Genomic DNA, 18,696 nt, shown 5'->3' on the forward strand with positions numbered 1-18,696 from the left:
TAGTGTGTTTTTGACATGTGTCTAATGGTAGCTGAAGCAGAGGCTAATGTTGCATTGGAGATCTATGTTGGCAGCAATGACAAATGATTGATGAGGAGGTAAAGGATGGGACAATAGGAGCTATGGAGTGCTTGGCAAAGCTCTGGCAGCGTTGGGAAGTAGTTAGCCATTAGTGCCAAGGAGGAGAACTTGGCAGGAGTAGACAAGAAATGGCTGATAGAGATCTAGTAGTGTCATGGAGGAGGTCACTTGTATTGGGAGCTAGCAGAGGAGGAGCTGCCAACGGTATTGTGGTCGTCGGCATGGGATTTTAATCCCACATGCATGGTATGCGAGGGTCCAAGGATGAATAAATATGGAAGTTAGTAGGGCTTGATTCAGTTAAGATGCGGCAAGCTTGTGTGGATGCCCATTGCAATGTGAGGTGTGTCAGCCATAATGTGGAATATTTTGACCACAATTTAGAATATGCTGGCCATGGGTTACCGAAGTTCAACCACCTAGTTTTCTTGTAAAAAAATGCTCCCCTACTAGCCTAAACAACCAATTTTTTCACAAAAGTTTTGAACTAAAATGCAAATCTAAAAAGAAAAAAATGTAGAGACACAAAATTATTTAGATCTAAAAAAATAATTGCATAGATCTAAAGAGATCATACGAATTTTGCAAATCGAGCCTTCGGGTTTCGGTTTGCAAAAAAATTTTGCCTCAAATTTGACTATAGCCTTGGGTAGGGAAATTTATAGTTAAAATTTGTGAAATTGATCTTCTTGATACAATGTTGAGGTACGCTTTGGCTCTAGATGCTCCCAATAACTGTAGACATTTTGGATTTGAATCGTGGCCCTCCAAGAGGTGAAGAAAAAATGGTCTCCAATGGCTATGTGAAGAGATCTCCTATTGCACTTATACCATCTAAGAATTTTCCTTAAGGCAAAATGACACCAAGATAAAAAAAACCTCAAGCACTAGCATAATATGGACCAATAATGGATGATCATAATAACAATAAGGAGAATGAATATCATATGAATACACACTAGAAGTGCATTGATATAAATGCATTTAGAATGACTAGTAGTCAACAAAGTGATAAGCCTCACAACTAAGCACATGTCCACCAAGAGTGGATGATCCTCCCTTTGAGCACAGGAGTTTGTGAGATGATGAAAGGATAAGTTTACATATGTGTATCTTGTAAAGAGATGTTGTAGACACCATGTGGTCAATTGGAGTGCAAAAAACTATGTTGTCAACATGAAAACTCAGAGGAATATGCAAACTCCTGTGTTTTTAAAAAGACAACTCATATGACTATGCATACTCCTAGGTGTCTATATGATAATGCATTAACCTAAGTAGACATAAGTAAAGTATAATAATAATTAATTATTTACACTAATAGTGTGAATTTTTTTGGGTGTAACTAGAAGAGATGATAGTATCTTACATATCCTAGGACTAGCAAGGACTTTTATCTATTAGAAAACTAATAGATGTGAGTATACACGAACAATTTTTTGAAGTAGTTATAGAAATGGTGAGAGGTTCTATGGTGATAGAAAGAGGAAGTAGATTGAGTACATTGCACTAGCCTGATGCATGTGTAATTAAGTGCAATAATACATTTCCTAAGAGTGTGACAAGGAATACTTCATTGAGAAAGGAAAGGGTTTCCCTTTCAATTGATGCTCATGGTTTTTGGACACCCAAGGGTGCTCTATCTACCAAATAAAAGTTTCCTATGGGGAAGATCATTTTATTTCACTAGAGACTTAGCAACATAGGTGATATGGTCCTACATACCTTGAAAAATAAAAAACTTAGTGATAGGATGAATGACTAGAATCTTAAATTTGATTTTTATGAGAATTGTATCTATGGTTTAAAAAAAATGCATTTAGTTTTAATTGAGCTCTAATAATTCTTCATGTATTTTGCATCTACTTAATTTAGATGTATTTGGTCTAGTTGATGTTCGTTCTACTGGTATAGATAAATTAATTATGTTTCTTTATGTGAATAGTTTAGTAGAAGAGCATATATTTATTTTCTTAAGAGTAAAGATGAATTTTTTAGTCATTTCAAATAATTTAAAAAATTGGCCAAGTTACAATCTAGAAATAAAATAGAATTCTTGAGAATAGATAATGATTGTGAATATTAATCCAATGATTTTGATACATTTTCTAATGATTGTTTTATTAAGAGAGAGAAGACAACTTTGAATTCTCCATAATAGAACGGAGTTGCAAAACGAATGAACAAGGCCTTGATTGATAAGGCTAAGAGTATTGTAAGTGGTGCTAGACTAGAACAAAATTTTTAGTCTTATGAAGATATATCGACTTCCTACTACCTATTAAACATGTCTCCTACTTTAGTTCTCATTGACATGACACCAATAAAAGCATGATCAGGTCAAAAGCCTTCACTTGAACATTTGAGAGTTTTTTGTTATGAGGCATATGTACATGTACAAAAGGAGGAGTAGAAAAAACTTTATAAGAAATTTGTTAAATGTATATTGATTGGATTTATTTATGGTGTAAAATGAAACATGTTTTGGGATCCTCTTGCCCAAAAATTGTTTAATTCAAGAAGTGTTATTTTTAGAGAAACTAATCCTTCTTCTATTTTAGTGCAACCAAAACAAATGAAAAGAAAGATAGATTTGATTCGACTTCATACTACACCTAAGAAAGTTGAATCAAGTCCCTTAAAAAGATAAGAGGTTGAGGAGATCTCTACAAGCATAGAATCATCGAAGGAAGAAGAGGAACCTAAACCTAAGCCTAAGCTTGAGCTTGGGTCTAAACCTAAGTTTTTTGAAGGTCTAAAAGAAAAAGAAAACCACTTAAAGGTATGGTTATTCTCTTGATGACTAAAGATATTTATTTTCAATGTTAATATTGATGAACCAATGTCTATAGAAGAGGCTATTGGTATGAGTGATTTGGAGTCCTTCAAGATAGCGATGGATGAGGAGATGACACATATTAAGATGAATGATACATGGGACCTTGTACTATTCCCTAAGTGATGGAAGTCATTTGGATGTAAATGGGGGTTCAAAAAGAGGATAGGTGCTACTGGAGGTATTGAGAAGTACAAAGCTTCATTGGTGGATAAAGGGTACTCCTAGGTTATACGAGTCCATTATGGTGAATTTTTTTCCCGTATAGAAAATATGACATCCATTGAGTTCTTTTTCTATCTATTTCAATTTCATATGATCAAGAAGTTGAGAAGATGGATGTGAAAATACCTTCTCCTTATGAGCATTAGGAGGAAGAACTTTATATGGCTCAACTATAGGGATAACTTCAAGAAACCCCCCTTTGGAAAAATGTATAAAATCATGGAAAATCCAAAAATATTTAGAGGAAAATAAAATTTGAATTGGAAATTTTTTTTCAAAATAGGAAAAATATTTAATTTTATTGGCAATGTTTTTCCCTTCGTATGATAATTTTATAAAATCATGGTGAATCTTTAATTATTTTAGAAAATCATGACCAAAAGTAAAAATATATAGAAACCATAAATTTGTATAATCCAAGATACAATAACCCTATTTAGATGATCCTAAATCAATAGTCTAAATCACATTTTAGGCTTAAAAAACAAAAAAAAACAAGTTTCAGAGAAAGTTTCCAAAATAATGACACTTGTCCATAGTATAATCTATTTTGGGCCAAAGGTTAGAAGGATAAAAATTTCCTAAGAAAGTCTTTGGAATTGAAATATTTGTCAAATATATGTACTTTATCTATAATATGACTTAATTTTTTACCTACCTTAGAAATTGTAGGTGAAAACATTTAATTTACCATGTGGAATGATTAGATTCCATTGGAGAAGTCATTGTCAAAATAAAAATGATTATCTTTCATTATTAGCAATTGGTTTGAGTATGCATCCCATTTTTGTAAATTGTGGACAATTGTGCAACCCAAAAGATGCCAAAAAAATTGCCTAATTCAAGGTCCTCAATGATTGTGATTAGCCATTTGGAAAACAGTCATCACTGAAGTAAACAATGCTCAACTAGAGAAGTGTGCAGTGAATGTTAAGAGTTGTTTTTTTTTTCTATAAGTTGAAAAAATCCTTGAATGGTTTGAAATAATGTCCTAGGATGTGGTACCAAAATATTGATAGATGTGTGTTGAGTTTGAGATTTGTGTGATCTAATTTTGATCACTATATATATGTTGAATTTGATGGTTATCATTTCATCTCTTAGTAAATTTTGAAATGAAAGGTCTCAGTGTAGAAAGAAACATTCTAGGGATGAAGATAATAAGAGATAGACAAAACAAAAAGATTTAGCTAGGCCAAAGTATGTTGATACTATACTAAAAATATTTAACATGTAGGATTATAGCCTAATGCATATTCCTATCATAATAGAAATGAATCTTACAAGTTCACACTATCCTATATTTTCATCAAAGGTGTAAGGAATGAGTCAATTACTATATTAGAGTGTTGTTGAAAGTTTAGTTTATGTTATGGTGTGTACAAGACCAAATATTGTCCTTGACCAATGGGAGTTCTTTCCCATTACATGTATAGTACAGGAAGAACACATTTGAATGTAGTAAAAAGAGTTTATAGATACATATTGGGTACCTCAAAGTACCCTATATGTTTTCATGGAACATGAAATGATCATTCCTTGGATATTTGAAGTTATGTGCATTAATACTAGGATGTAGATCTTGATAGAAGAATATCCATTAGTTCATATGTGTTTATATTATTTGATGGTGCAATTATTTGGATGAGCAAGAGATAAGGTTGTGGTTACTTTTTTCACTACAAAGGAAGAGTATATCGTAGTTACTAATGTATGCAAGGAATCCGTTTGGATTAAGAGATTGTATCATATATAGAGTTAAAATATTTTGTAATGACAATTTATAGTGATAGGAAGACTCCAATCTTCCTAGTAAAGAACTCAATATTTCATTTTATGACCAAGAACATTGACATGAAATATCATTTTATGAGAGATATGATTGAGGATGACAAGGTAAATAATTTAGAGAATGTTGCTAACTCTTTAACTAAGCCCATGAGCACAGAGAAGTTTAAGATTCTACGGGCCTTTGGGCCCATAGAAACTATGTCCATGATTGTATGATTCCACTGAATCTTGCTAGGTATTTGACAAGTGGGGGACTATTGAGAAAACATGTGTCTCAACCTTGCAAATATCTTCTAGATAGTTCCAAAATTAGTTGGGAAGTTTTTCACATGGCAGTGCCTTGAAAAAGGAATTATTAGTTATCAAAAGATATTCTATCCATAGTATAATATATGAGGGTCATTTTTTAGAGTATATATGACACTTGTGCTAAGAAAGTCATGTATGCCGAGTGATTTAGATGTAGAGTAAAATAGTGGATGCTGAGCCATTCAGGACATGAGTTACAACATTAAGGATATAGTGAATACTCAACATTAGAGATTTCAAGTGTTGAGTAAATAACTTTTGGCATAGTTGTTTGTAATCGCATAAACTGCTATGTAAACCACTTTTGGACTGATTTAAGGATTATTTTATGATTCTAGAAGCTATATATCAAGGAATATTGAGAATCCTATATAGTGCATACAACCAATAGAAATAAGAGATGTATTAAGTGGAAAAATGGATGAATCACAATCATTGATTCCTACCTAGCCCTAGCTCACCTAGTCTTCTTAAGGAGGGAAAGCCCTAAAGATTTTTCATGTGTATATGAGTGAGACTACATGCTTTAGCTATTTGAAGACTAGTCAAATTAGTACAAATTGTCCAACTAGATCACTAGTGTTGAGTAATGGTAATAATAAAGGCAAAGAAAAGGCCAATGCTGAGAAGGTCAAAGTACATAGGAAAAATATCATGGAAGAAGAAGAAAATTTGTAGCACTTCGAGTATAGATGAGGTCACTTTGTCCAATGGATCAAATGATCACATCATCCAAAACTAAGAAATCAAAAGGTATGTATACAATAGATATTTTAAAGGTATTTCGAACATCAGTTCAAAGAATCTAAGTTCTAAAAAGATTATATATGTGCATGAATTAAGATGCAATGTATTGGTTAGAACTTGGAAGAAATCAATAGTTTTGTTAACTTTCATGTTGCTGCCAAGTAATGGAATTATGTTAGTAGTGGTCGACCTCGCTGTGGTTGTTGAGCATAGTGGAAATCATGTATAAGTTAAGTGAGTGAGAAATCAAATGATAGCCGAGCTTACAATTGTATAAGTGTTAAGCATTTATTGCCAAATATCAAGGGTAATATAGTTATTTTTTCACTCATTTGTATTCATTAGAGATCAAAGAGAGCACGAATACCATAAGGAAAAAAGAGGAGAAAGATTCAAGTGATTGCGAATTTGATTTAGTTGTTAATCATTATCATTCATCAAATTCATAAGGTATTTCACTAGTTCCGAGTTTTGTTTTTTGAATTTTTGTGAATTGAAGTTACATAAAATGGAATTGAGCTCTTCTAAAAATGTTAGTAAGGAAGGAAAAGAAGGAAGGTAAGCCACAATCCCTCATTAGATATTGTTAGCTTGTGTTAAAATGTTAAGAATAATGCAGATTTTTTTTGGTTTTGCACATGTTGTATTTCATAAGTTAGGAAAGATTAATAAAATAAGGTGGAAGAAGATATATATGTGATGATGGCTACATTTAAGACCACACCTATAGATATTTCCAACTCACTACCAAAAAGTCTTTTACGAATGAGCCAAGAAGTGGTAGTATAGTTTAACAACAGAGAGACAGATCAGGGAAACTACACTTGCGAGAGTAATATCTTCTTTGGATTAGGCAATGATGATAGAAGTTATGAATAAGTTCAAGGGGAGTTTTCCCCCAAAATATAAAGCTTTTAACATTTTGAAAAATAACATTGAATAGATTTTCAAACAAAACCACCCAGATATGGAAAGTCATCTATGGGTTGACAACAAAAAAGTCAATTGATCAAGTTACTAAAAAAGTTGGAGATAAGAAATATGGACAAGGACAAGTAGTCCAATTCAAGGATGGTCACATGGGAGGTACTAGAACAGAAACATCAAAAAATTCCATAATTGATGATGAAAAATGAGATAATCAAAATGTACTAGAGGTACAAGTGTTGAGTGCTAGTCCCCCACATGTAGACCAATTGAGTCACTGGGACTCAATAAAAATAAAGGATGTGTCTAACAACTCTACTCATAACATCAATCCCTTGATAGATGAAGACATTCAGAAAATTTTTATTGAATCCGCCAGTATAGCTAAATTATGCAACCATCCTATATTGTTGCTAGAGTAGATGAGATTGAGAAGGAATAATTGACATCTGTAGGGGAGAAATCACAAGAAACATACAAAGTACCCCCTCAATCTATAGAAGACAAAAAATAAGAAAGTGTCACAACTGATACACAAATTTCATTGCCCATTATGGTATATTAGGTGAAGAATGCAGTGACACCAAATATCAGTACATTAGTGCCAAATCCTTTAATGTAAGAAGTATTAACTACAAATAAGGATGGGACAAAAGTACACATAGGTCAAGAAGCCTTCCTTGAACCTAGCCAACAATTGCAAGGTGAAGATGAAAAAAAAGAGAAGGAGAAGGATAGGACTAAAGAGTTAGTTTTGACTACTAATGTAGGGGAACAAATATCTATATAGACTTTGGTTACCCTACTAGTTTTTGTATCACCTCCTACTAGTCAAACTCTTCCATAGTTGAATACAAATGCTACACCCTTACAAATATCAAGGCCTAGTCCTAGCACAACTAAATATGTTGAAGGTACATCTTATTGAGTTGTAAACTTAAATAAGATGATTGAACTACCAAATTTTGATCTTGAAACAATCACCATAGAAAAATGAGCATTTGATAGGAAGTTATTGAAAGGAATTAATAGAAAGAGCTGCTTGGATGAGAACATAAGTAGAAGAAAGTACTTAATGACATAAAAGAGACATTTCTTGATACATTTAGTCTGCAAGAGCCAAGTGAGTTAAAACCAATCATTGAGCAACTAGTCAACATAGTTGATAAGATCAGGGATAAAGAACTAGATTATAGTTTTAAACTTCTAGAATGGTCTAAAAAGAAATTTCACTCTAAAGTCCTTGAAAATATTTCTAGTGCTTTTGCACTAAGATAGGTTGACTTAGAAACTGAAATAGAGGATATGAAAAAGGTGTTAGAGAATATCTTCTCTCTATACAAAAATCTTTGTGATGTGAATATATTCACGCAAGAAGTATAGAGGGCTATTGACCGGCTATAAGGAGATCTATAGTCCATAGGTGCAACACTAAACCTATCTCCTAGTTGAATCCAAACTCATTTTTAGAGACTACTATCTACTCAAGGTAACCTAGTTGCACTAAAAATACAAGATGCCAACATACAAGCTACCTTAATTATAGTATCTAGTCCATGTTGACCCCACACATGGAAATATTGCATAAGGAACTAGCCTTCACTAAAACATTGATCACAAAAGATAATTAACTTTCAACACATGATGGCCTAGTTTTCCTTGTTGCCCAATTGGACATACAATACCACTCTCTAGAGGTAGCATGCAATAACTAGGATGAAGCATTGAAAATAATCATGGAGGTCACAAATTTTTTTTGGATAAACACACTATTAGTGTACTACCCAAATGACATAAGTTTTCAATAAGGGGGATTATAAAGTTTTTTGCAAATTGAAAAATGCATAGTATAGTTTTTAGTCAGGGGGAGTATTCATGTAGAAACATGGAACAAAAAAAGATCACATACTTAGTCAATAGGAGTAAAAAATTTAGTTATAGAAAGGAAATATCAACTCAAGGGAAGTTATAAAATTTTGGTACAATAAAGAATCACAGTTATGTCATTAGTTTTGCAAATTTTATAATTTTGTATGAAAACCAAGTAATGTATATAGATTATCTAAGTTATGCACATACGTTAGGTTGTATATGCATGAAAAAAGTGTTTTTTCCACTCATGTTATAGGGGGAAATTGTTGATGTCATTTTGGTTTTGACAAGGTAGTGACAAAATACTCAACTCATTACTTAATCGAACTCAATATATGTCAAGTAAGTAGTGTATGCTGAGCAATATACATAGTTAGTGTCGAGTACCAATATGTGGTGAGATGATGGTATGTGTTGAGTCACTCAAGTGCCCAAAAAGTCATATATTCTGAGTGATCTAGATGAGGAGTAAAATAGTGGATAACAAGTTATTCAGGAGCCAAGTTACAACATCAAGGATATAGTGAATGTTGAGCATTAGAGCTTTCAGGTGCTGAGTAAACAATTTTTGGCATAGTTGTTTGTAATGGTACAAACTCCTATGTAAATTATTTTTTGGCTAACGATTATTTTACAATTATACAAGATATATATGAAAGTATATTTAGAATCACTATGTAGTACATGCAACCAATCAGAATAAGGGAAAACACTAAAGAGTTTGCATGTATGTATGAAAGAAGAAGTATAAATAATAAGTGTAGAGAGAGAGAGAGCATTCATGGTGACTGGAGTTTATGGCAGAGATATGAATTGCAAAAAGGTGAACCAACGATAGTGGGTTATATTTTTTTGGAGAAATAAATTCCTCCAAAATCATGAAAGATGAAAATTTTGCCCAAAAAAATTTGATAGAAAGTAATCATATATTCTTGATCGAAACTACTTTTGAAGTTAGTTTCAACGAAAAATAATTAAACAATCTAAATGGGTCATAATTACTTTCAATAGAAATTATTTACTTTCAATAAAAAATAAGTAAGTAGAAAATGTTTGCCTTAATAGTTTTGATAGAAGTTAATTATTGATCTCATTTTGGTTTTGACAAGGTAGTGAAAAAATACTTAAGTCGTTACTTACCATAAGTTTCTATGTGCCAAGTAGGTAGTGTACATTGAGAAATATACACAATTAGTGCTGAGCACCAGTATGTGTTGAGCCGATGGTATCTACTAAGTCACTGAAGTATCGAGCAAGACATATATGGTAAGAGATTCTTAGTTATAGTAAAATAGTGGATGCTGAGTCATTCAGAAATTGAGTTACATCATTAAGGAAATAGTGAATGTAAAGCATTAGAGCTTTCAAGTGTCGAGTAAATAATTTTGGACATAGCATTTTGTAATGGTACAAACTCCTATGTAAACCATTTTTAGATAGACTTAAGGATTCTTTTAAGATTCTAGAAGATATATATGAAGGTATATTCAGAATCCATATGTAGTGGATGCAACCAATTAGATTAATGGATGTTCTAAGTAGCGAACTAGGTGAATCACAATCAATGATTCCTACCTAACCCTAGGTCACCTAAGTCTTCTTAAGTAGGGAAAACCCTAAAGAGTTTGTATGTGCAAATGAGAAGAGAAGGGAAAATCATAAGTATAGAGAGAAAATTCATAGTGACTAAGGAGGGTGAAAGAGAGATATGAATTGTAGAATTAGTTAGAGAGAATAGAGAAGAGCAATTAAAGCATAGCAAAGATACATCTAATTAGGACGATCATGTATACATCAGTAAAGAGGAGATTTCATAGCTAGCAAAGAGGTGCTAACTGGAGGATCAAGGCTAAAACCTTATAATAGGTGAAGTAGTGAAAATATCTTAACCAAGTAGTCCTAGTAAGATTTTGTGAATTGTTTAATAGGGTGCTTACTTTATTGTAAGTTGAATTCCTTTAGCTAGGCATACTTTTAGCAGGTGTTGAAATCCTTTAACAGGGTAAGATTTAACAGTCTTTATAAGCCTTTAACATGAAAGACCTTTCACAGGGTAGTCATAGTTTATTATTAAATAATTGTAACCTTCATTGGATACACTTTACAACTACACTACTTAAGATTTGTGGGTGTCATCCCTAGTCTAGTTTTAGCTTCTCATTGGAGGGTTTCTAGGTAAAAAATTTATTGTGCTATGTGCTATTTGTTTCATTCTATGGATGAACATGTGTCATTAAATTTTTTAGATTACATGCTAGATTGTGAGATGGATATATGGTGAATGCTTTATGGTTAAAATTTTGAATTGTTGATTCACCAAACCCCCCAACCTAGAGTTTACTTTACCATTGTTAATTCAAAAAATTGGTATCAAAGCCTTTTTCTCTGAAAAGGAAAGCTTTGTAACTTTGAGGGCAGATCTTGAAGATGGAAGTCTACAAGTTGGGAAAGGTTATTGAAAACCAAAAAATTGAAATCTAGCTTTCCCTACACCAACTTGATGAAGAAAGAGATGAGTAGAAACAATCATTAAAGAGAAGGGAAGAGATAGCTATTGAGGAAAATAACACACATTACCAAGAGAAAGACACTACTGAATTGTTTGCAGATGGAAACTCAAGTGAGTTTGATGTACTAGTTATAGATCTGATGGAAAAGGATGGTGCCTTAGCTAAAGAGTTCATAAATATTAAGATATAAAAAGAAATCTAATCAATATTTCTATTTGAGGTGATTGAGAAGAAAAATAAAGATGAGCAAGATAAAGTCATGATCAAATATGACAAAAGAACAGTGACAAATAGACTAGAAGAGAAGACATTGGAGGTACAAAAGATTGCTAACATGCAATTGGAAACAATAAATCAAGTGATGAGTGCAAATAATGAATCAAATGGAAAGGACATTGAGATCACAACCCTAAAGTTATAGAATGAACAATTGAGGAATGAACTAAAAGGAGAAAATAAATTTACTGAAATTTTCAACAAACACAGTGAAGCCATCAAATACTTTCAAAAATCAATAAAATCTCCTAGATCTAACAATGGTACTACTGGATTTTGATACACTAGTACTAAAGAGGAAGAATCATGTAAAAGTGGTGAACAAAGAAACAACAAAGGTAAGAACTACAAACTCACTTGTTATAATTGTGGAAAGATAGGTCACACAATAAATGTTTGTAGGAAAAACAATGCAAATCAAGACCCTATGTAGAAATTAAAGGGTTATTGTCACAATTACAAATCAGCCACATGAATATAGGACCATGACGTTAAGTAAAAATTTTTTTGAAGGATATTGTTGTAATTGTCATAAGTATGGACATAAAACATATGAATGCAGATCTAATGCCAAGTCGACATCAAACATGTAGACAAAGAAGAAACACAATGGAAAATCCTACAATTGGGATTACAATAAAAGGTATAGTTTCTGCTATTGTCAAGACTATGGATGTGTTCTTGAGAATTGTATTAGAACACATTTTAGAAGTGATTATAGTAGATGGTTGACTCAAACTACATGAAAGCAAACAGATTTCCACAATCCATGAATATTGTATTAATTTTTGGGGAAGATTGTGTGAGAGTTTTTTCATTAACGTTTCGGATCATACTGTATGATCCATCATCAGGATGCCACTGAGTCACTGAGAGAAAAAAATGGAATGCAGATCTAAGAGAGGGGATAAAAAGAGGATGGAGAGGAGGGAAGGGGCACGGAGACTGAGGAGGCACGGAGGACGGAGAGGGTGAGAAGTCAAAAGAAGAAAATGTGAGCAAGAAAGGATAAGAAATGAAAATGATAGGAAAACAAAAATAAAATATAAAAGTATAAATACGAGAATAAATAAATATATATATATATATATATATATAAATGGGTGTATATATATATATATATATATATATATGTATATATATATATATATGTATATATATATATATACATATATATATATATATATATACATATATATATATACATATATATATATATAATCAAAAAATTCCAAAACAGTAAACAAGAACAAACAATCAATAAATTAAAATTATAAATAACAAAATATAAATACCTAAGCCGGTTAATCAAGCAAAAACAACAACCAAAAAACAAAAAATTATATATATATCTAAGGGGATAAATGAATATCTATATGAAAATCTATGAGAATATATATATATATATATATATATGAAAGAATATCTATATGAATGAATAAATCAATATGAAAATATTCGTATAGATATATATACGAATATATATCTATATGAATGTATATATCAATAAGAATATATATATATATATATATATATATATATATATATATATATATAAACCAAAAATACCAGAAGCGATAGAACACAAATGTAAAAAACTAAAAAATAAAAAGAACAAGAGAAAGAAAATATAAAAATGATAAAAAGAAAAAGAAAATGGAGTGAGGCAATAAAAACAAAAGAGCCTAAGTTAAAAATAAAAAATAAAATAAAAACAAAAAATAAAAATAAATAAATAAATGGAATGCGAATAACAAGAAAAAATAAATAAATAAGTATAACAAGTCAGAAAAACAAAAATAAAACAGCCAGCAAAAATAATACCCCCAAATATATAAAAATATAAATATAAAAACCAAAAATATGTAAAAATAAATATAAAAACCAAAAATATGAAAAATAAAAATAAATGAATAAAAACAAAAACTAATCAGATAAATTCAAAAAATAGAAATCAACCAAAATAAATTAATAACTAATAAAAAGATAACAAGGAAAGAAAACAGCAAAGTGAACGAAAAGAAATATAAAAATTGGAAAAGAGAAATAAGAAAAGGAAAAATGAAAAATAAAGAGCATAAATTTTTTTTAAAAATAAAATAAAAAATAAAAATAGAAAAATAAAAATAAAGAAAATAAAAATAAAAATAAAAATGAGAGATTAAAAAGAAGAAGAAAAATGGAAAGTAAAAAGAATTCAAAAACTAAAAAAAACAGAAAGGAATGCAAAAATAAATAAAGGTAAAAATAAGAGCAGACCACAAAAAACCTAAGGCAACCAACAAAGAGAAGAAAAAAGGGGGACCCCGAGGAGAGAAACATGAACGAGGGTGACGAAGGGGGAGGGAGAGGGAGAAAGAGGGAGAGAGAGAGAGCGAGAGTGGAGGAGACAAGGACAGGCATCCACCCAGAGTTGGAAAGCGAGGGGAAGGGGGAGAGATAGAGGGGGGCAACGAGGAGCCAAGAGAGAGAAAAGCGGAAGAGAAAGGGGAGGGAAGAAACCCGAGCTAGGAGGGAAGAACGCGAGGCGAAAGAGGAGGGAGGGAAGACAATAGAGGATGCCAAGAGGTGTTCAAGTTCCAGCCATCATCGCGATTGAGGTTGGAAGGGTTGTTGAAGATTTCAACAGCCTCTTTGAGTTTCCTCTTGAAGAAGTTGTCTTCCCTGCACACAACAAGAGCGTTTTCTAGGAAGACATGATGCTTAGTGGAGGCGGAGTGTTCTGCCAAGGCTGATTTGGCCACTCGTTCATGCCTAATGTCAACAGCATGTTCTTTGATCCTCGTGTGGATAGAGCGACCAGTTTCACCTATATAAGGAGTGCCACAAGAGCACTAGATCTTATAGACGCCTGATTCCAAGAAGACATCCCTGGGGTCTTTAAGCGAGGGGATGCAATTTTTTAAGGTGGTCAAGGGTCTGAAAGCCACCTGCACACCATGCTTGGTCAGAATCTTGGCGATCTTGTGAGAGATGCCGGCGACGAAAGGAAGAGAGACAAAAGAAGAGGGGTCTGGGGGAGAAGAGGAAGGGAGCGAGGAGGCGCGTGAGAAAGACCTAGCGAGATTGAAAGCCCAAGAGATTTTCTTGTGCGAATAGCCATTCCATATGAAGACTTGGCGGAGGTGGGAAAGCTCAAGCTCTAAGTTGTCAACATCGCAAATACGGAAGGCTCTCAAGGCAAGGGTTTTGATAATGCCCACTTTTTGGCTAGGGTGGTGATGCGAAGCAGCATGAAGATAGCGTTCGGTATGAGTGGCTTTGCAGAAAACCTTGCGACCTAAGGTACCATCAGGTTTCCTGATAATCAAGATGTCAAGAAAAGGTAAGCACTTGGCAGATTCAACCTCTTTGGTAAAAGAAATGCAAGAAGCCACATTATTGAGATGCGCATGAAACTCTTCAAGCTTTTCAAGGCCATGGGGCCAACAGACGTTGGTGTCATCAACATAACATTTCCACCATTTAGGTTTGAGAGGGGAAGAACGTAGAGCAATGTCTTTGAAATGTTCCATATAGAGGTTGGCGACAAGTGGAGAGAGGGGCGAGCCCATGGCCACACCATCCACTTGCTCGTAAATAACCCCTTGGAAAGAGAATAAAGTGGATCAAAGACATAACTCTACTAAGGAGGCAACCTCAGAATTGACCTTGCGCCTGATGATGTCAATAGCATCGGTGATGGGGACTTTGGTGAAGAGGGAAACAAGATCAAAGCTGACCAAGATATCCCTATCATCGCACGAGGCATCACAGATAAAATCAACAAAGTGTTGCGAGTCCTTGACAAATGAGTCAACATTACCGACATGAGGGGATAAGAGCTTAGCTAAGAAGGAGGCAAGCTTGTAGGTAGGGGAGCCCATAGTATCCACAATGGGCCTTAAAGGAATGTTGGCTTTATGGATCTTAGGGATGTCATAGATACGAGGAGTAAGCTCTTTGGAGGGAAAGAGATGCCTCTTGGTGGCATCGTCAAAAGAGGTGTTGGCGATGGCCAATTTGACCTTCTTCAAGATTTTACTACACGGGTTGCGATGAACAACCCTATAGCTGTCAAGGTTTGAGAGAAGGTCATACATCTTGGAAATATAGTCTGATTTATCCAAGATAACAGTGGCATTGCCTTTATCCGCCCTGGAGATAACGAGGTCATGATTGCGAAGAAGGTGTTGGAAGGCAAGAGACTCAGAACGGGGGATATTACACTTGGGAGGTTTGGCACGCCTTAAAGCAACTGCACAATCTTGCCTGACAATCTTGGCGATAGCGAAGGGGAGGGAATGAGCCGCATTCTCCACTTCAACTAGAAAATCGATGTGAGGAATGGAGTGGGGAGAGATAGAGAAATTGAGGCCTCTACTGAGAAACTTAAAAGCAAGGGGGTCTAAAGGAGCACGGGAAAGGTTGACCACAAGTTTGGATTCCCAGTCTAACACTGGGGAAGGGTTGGGAGAGATGGGGATGAGGCCGGGAAGCGGAGAACGAGGGGGTTCACAAATGGGGAGAGCAAGGGACGCACGGAGGGGAAGCAACATGAAAAGAGTGATGGGACGTATGGTCAGAGTGGCTGGTGAGCGGAGGAATGGTTGAATTGATGTCAACCTTGGGTGAATGCAATTGGGTGGGTGGAGAAAGCGTGTCCAAATTGAAATCAGACGACAGGTGAACAGCTGAGTCCAAAAAATTAAGGCAGTAAGAAAAATGAGGAGTAGACAGAAGCGTACCTTGTTCCAAGAATGAGCCGTTGGGCAGAAGCGTACCATGCACCAGGGAGGAGCCGTTTGGCTGAAGCGAGCTCTGCACCATTGATGAGCTATTTGGAGGAAGCGAACTATACACCAAGGATGAGCCACTGGGCGGGGATCGCTGCTGGAGCGGAGAGCACAACATGGTGCTGCAAAGATGAGCGCTATGAACCACGGACTGGCGGGCAGCGTGAGAGAATGAAGGCGCACAGCTTCTGCGGGATGGATGAGGAGAGGAGATCTGGTGCCTGGAGATCTTAGGAGGAAACCACGCTGTGGGGGCAGTTGCTGTCGAGTGAGAAGATGTAGCCTTGAAACGAGGTGGCGGGGGGAGTGGTTGGGAGGGCGCAGGAAGAGGAAATCGAGGAGACGAAAGCTGGGAAGGTGGCAGAGCGACGGGGTGTAAGATATGGTCATGTGAGGGGGGAATATGATAGCAGGACAAGGGGACAAAGCCGAGGGAGGAGGAGGAGGGACGCAGCCACGAGGAGTTGGAAAGAAGAGGAGGGGTAGGTAGGGGAACAGAAAGAGGGTCAACCGAGAGGACGGGGGTTGGACCGAAGAGCGAAGGACTGAATCCCTACTGTTTCCTGAGGAGTCTGTAGAATTTCCTCTTTTGCCTTCTGATACATTCCTCTGTTCGGCCCACAGCTTTGGCATGAGAGGCGATGTCCAAGCGAATCCACAGGTCCGGTCTAAGCGATGAAGAGAGCTCCAAATGAAGATAGAAAAGTTGGCAATTAAGACTGTTAATGGATCTCCTAGCGGATTGGATGATGGCTCTGAGGAGAGAAAAGGCTACCCGCGAGAATATGTGCCTGGTGTGAACATTCCAAAGGTGGTGTGAGATTTTGACGAAAGAAGGAAGGAGCTGTGAGTCTCTGCAACGTTTTAAGAAGGCTAGATCTGCAATCCTCTTTGAGAGCTTGGTCCTTAGAAACTCAAATTTCTTAGATTTCACTGATAATTCCCTCCCATGAAGGGTATCAATCAAATCAAACAGATTTCCACAATCCATGAATATTGTATTAATTTCTGGGGAAGATTGTGTGAGAATTTTTTCATCAACGTTTCGGATCATACTGTATGATCCATCATCAGGATGCCACTGAGTCACTGAGAGAAAAAAATGGAATGTAGATCTAAGAGAGGGGATAAAAAGAGGATGGAGAGGAGGGAAGGGGCACGGAGACTGAGGAGGCACGGAGGACGGAGAGGGTGAGAAGTCAAAAGAAGAAAATTTGAGGAAGAAAGGATAAGAAATGAAAATGATAGGAAAACAAAAATAAAATATAAAAGTATAAATACGAGAATAAATATATATATATATATATATATATATATATATATATATATATATACATATACATATATATATGTATATACATATATATATATATATGTATATACATATATATATATATATATGTATATACATATATATATGTATATGTATATACATATATATATATATAATCAAAAAATTCCAAAACAGTAAACAAGAACAAACAATCAATAAATTAAAATTATAAATAAAAAAATATAAATACCTAAGCCGGTTAATCAAGCAAAAACAACAACCAAAAAACAAAAAATTATATATATATCTAAGGGGATAAATGAATATCTACATGCTTTAGTTGTTTGAAGATTGGTTATATCAATAGAAATAGTCTAACAAGGTTAATAGGAACAAGTAGTGAATTGAATAAAGGCAAAGAGAAGGTTGATTTTGGGAAAGAAAAAGTGGAGATGAAGAAGACATGGATGAAAAAGGAAGATTGGAGTACATCAAGTTCAAATGAGGTCACTTCATCCAACGGATCAAGAAAACATATCATGCCCAACTAGGCAATCAAAAGATATGTATGGGATTGATATCTCAATGATATATTTTACATCAGTTCCAAAAGCTAAGTTCTAGAAATATTGTATATTCATGAACTAAGATGCAATGGAATAGTAAGAACCTATAACAAATATTTAATTTTGTCAATTTTCATGTTGTTGTAGGCCTAGCATGAAAGGTTCATAGTTGATGTCAACCATGAATAGAATTTCAATTGATGCCAAGATGTGAAGGTATGGTAGTATTGGTTATGCATGCTATGTGAACCAAGCGAATTGGAAGTCATGTGCAAGCAGAGTGAGTTGGAAACCCTATATTAAGGGTTATATAGTCATTTCTTGACTCATTTTCTTTCATTCGATATTGAAGAGAGCATGAAGAGAATGAAGGAAAATTACAACAAGAGATTCTTGCATTTGCAAACCAAATTCAATTGCAACTTGACATATTCATCAGTTTGGAAATGTATTTTACTAGTGTCGAGTTTCACTATTTGAGTTTTCATAAACCCTAGGCATCAAACAT

The 18,696-nt window shown here is 34.5% G+C and overlaps 1 protein-coding gene across 1 annotated transcript; it reads right to left on the reverse strand.

Moving 5' to 3' along the window:
• Positions 1 to 14,081: 14,081 nt before the first annotated feature.
• Positions 14,082 to 15,128, reverse strand: LOC149562961 (uncharacterized). The gene is made up of 2 exons (XM_089828041.1): positions 14,513 to 15,128; positions 14,082 to 14,383 (listed from the first exon to the last, which is right to left on the reverse strand). The coding sequence occupies exons 1-2, from the start codon at positions 15,126 to 15,128 to the stop codon at positions 14,082 to 14,084; spliced, it is 918 nt and encodes a 305-aa protein (XP_089684167.1).
• Between the last annotated feature and the right edge of the window lie 3,568 nt (positions 15,129 to 18,696).

The sequence above is a fragment of the Cupressus sempervirens genome, chromosome 4 (assembly GCF_028749045.1).
Source record: "Cupressus sempervirens isolate cs-2001-9-10 chromosome 4, ASM2874904v1, whole genome shotgun sequence".
NCBI lineage: Eukaryota > Viridiplantae > Streptophyta > Pinopsida > Cupressales > Cupressaceae > Cupressus > Cupressus sempervirens.

Excerpts from the sequence above, each read along its gene's own strand:
- LOC149562961 (XM_089828041.1), bottom strand. The coding sequence starts at position 15,128 with ATGGGCTCGCCCCTCTCTCCACTTGTCGCCAACCTCTATATGGAACAT. Across the intron at positions 14,384-14,512 it reads CAAGATTCTGACCAAGCATG|GTGAAACTGGTCGCTCTATC; the intron begins GTGTGCAGGTGG and ends CTCCTTATATAG.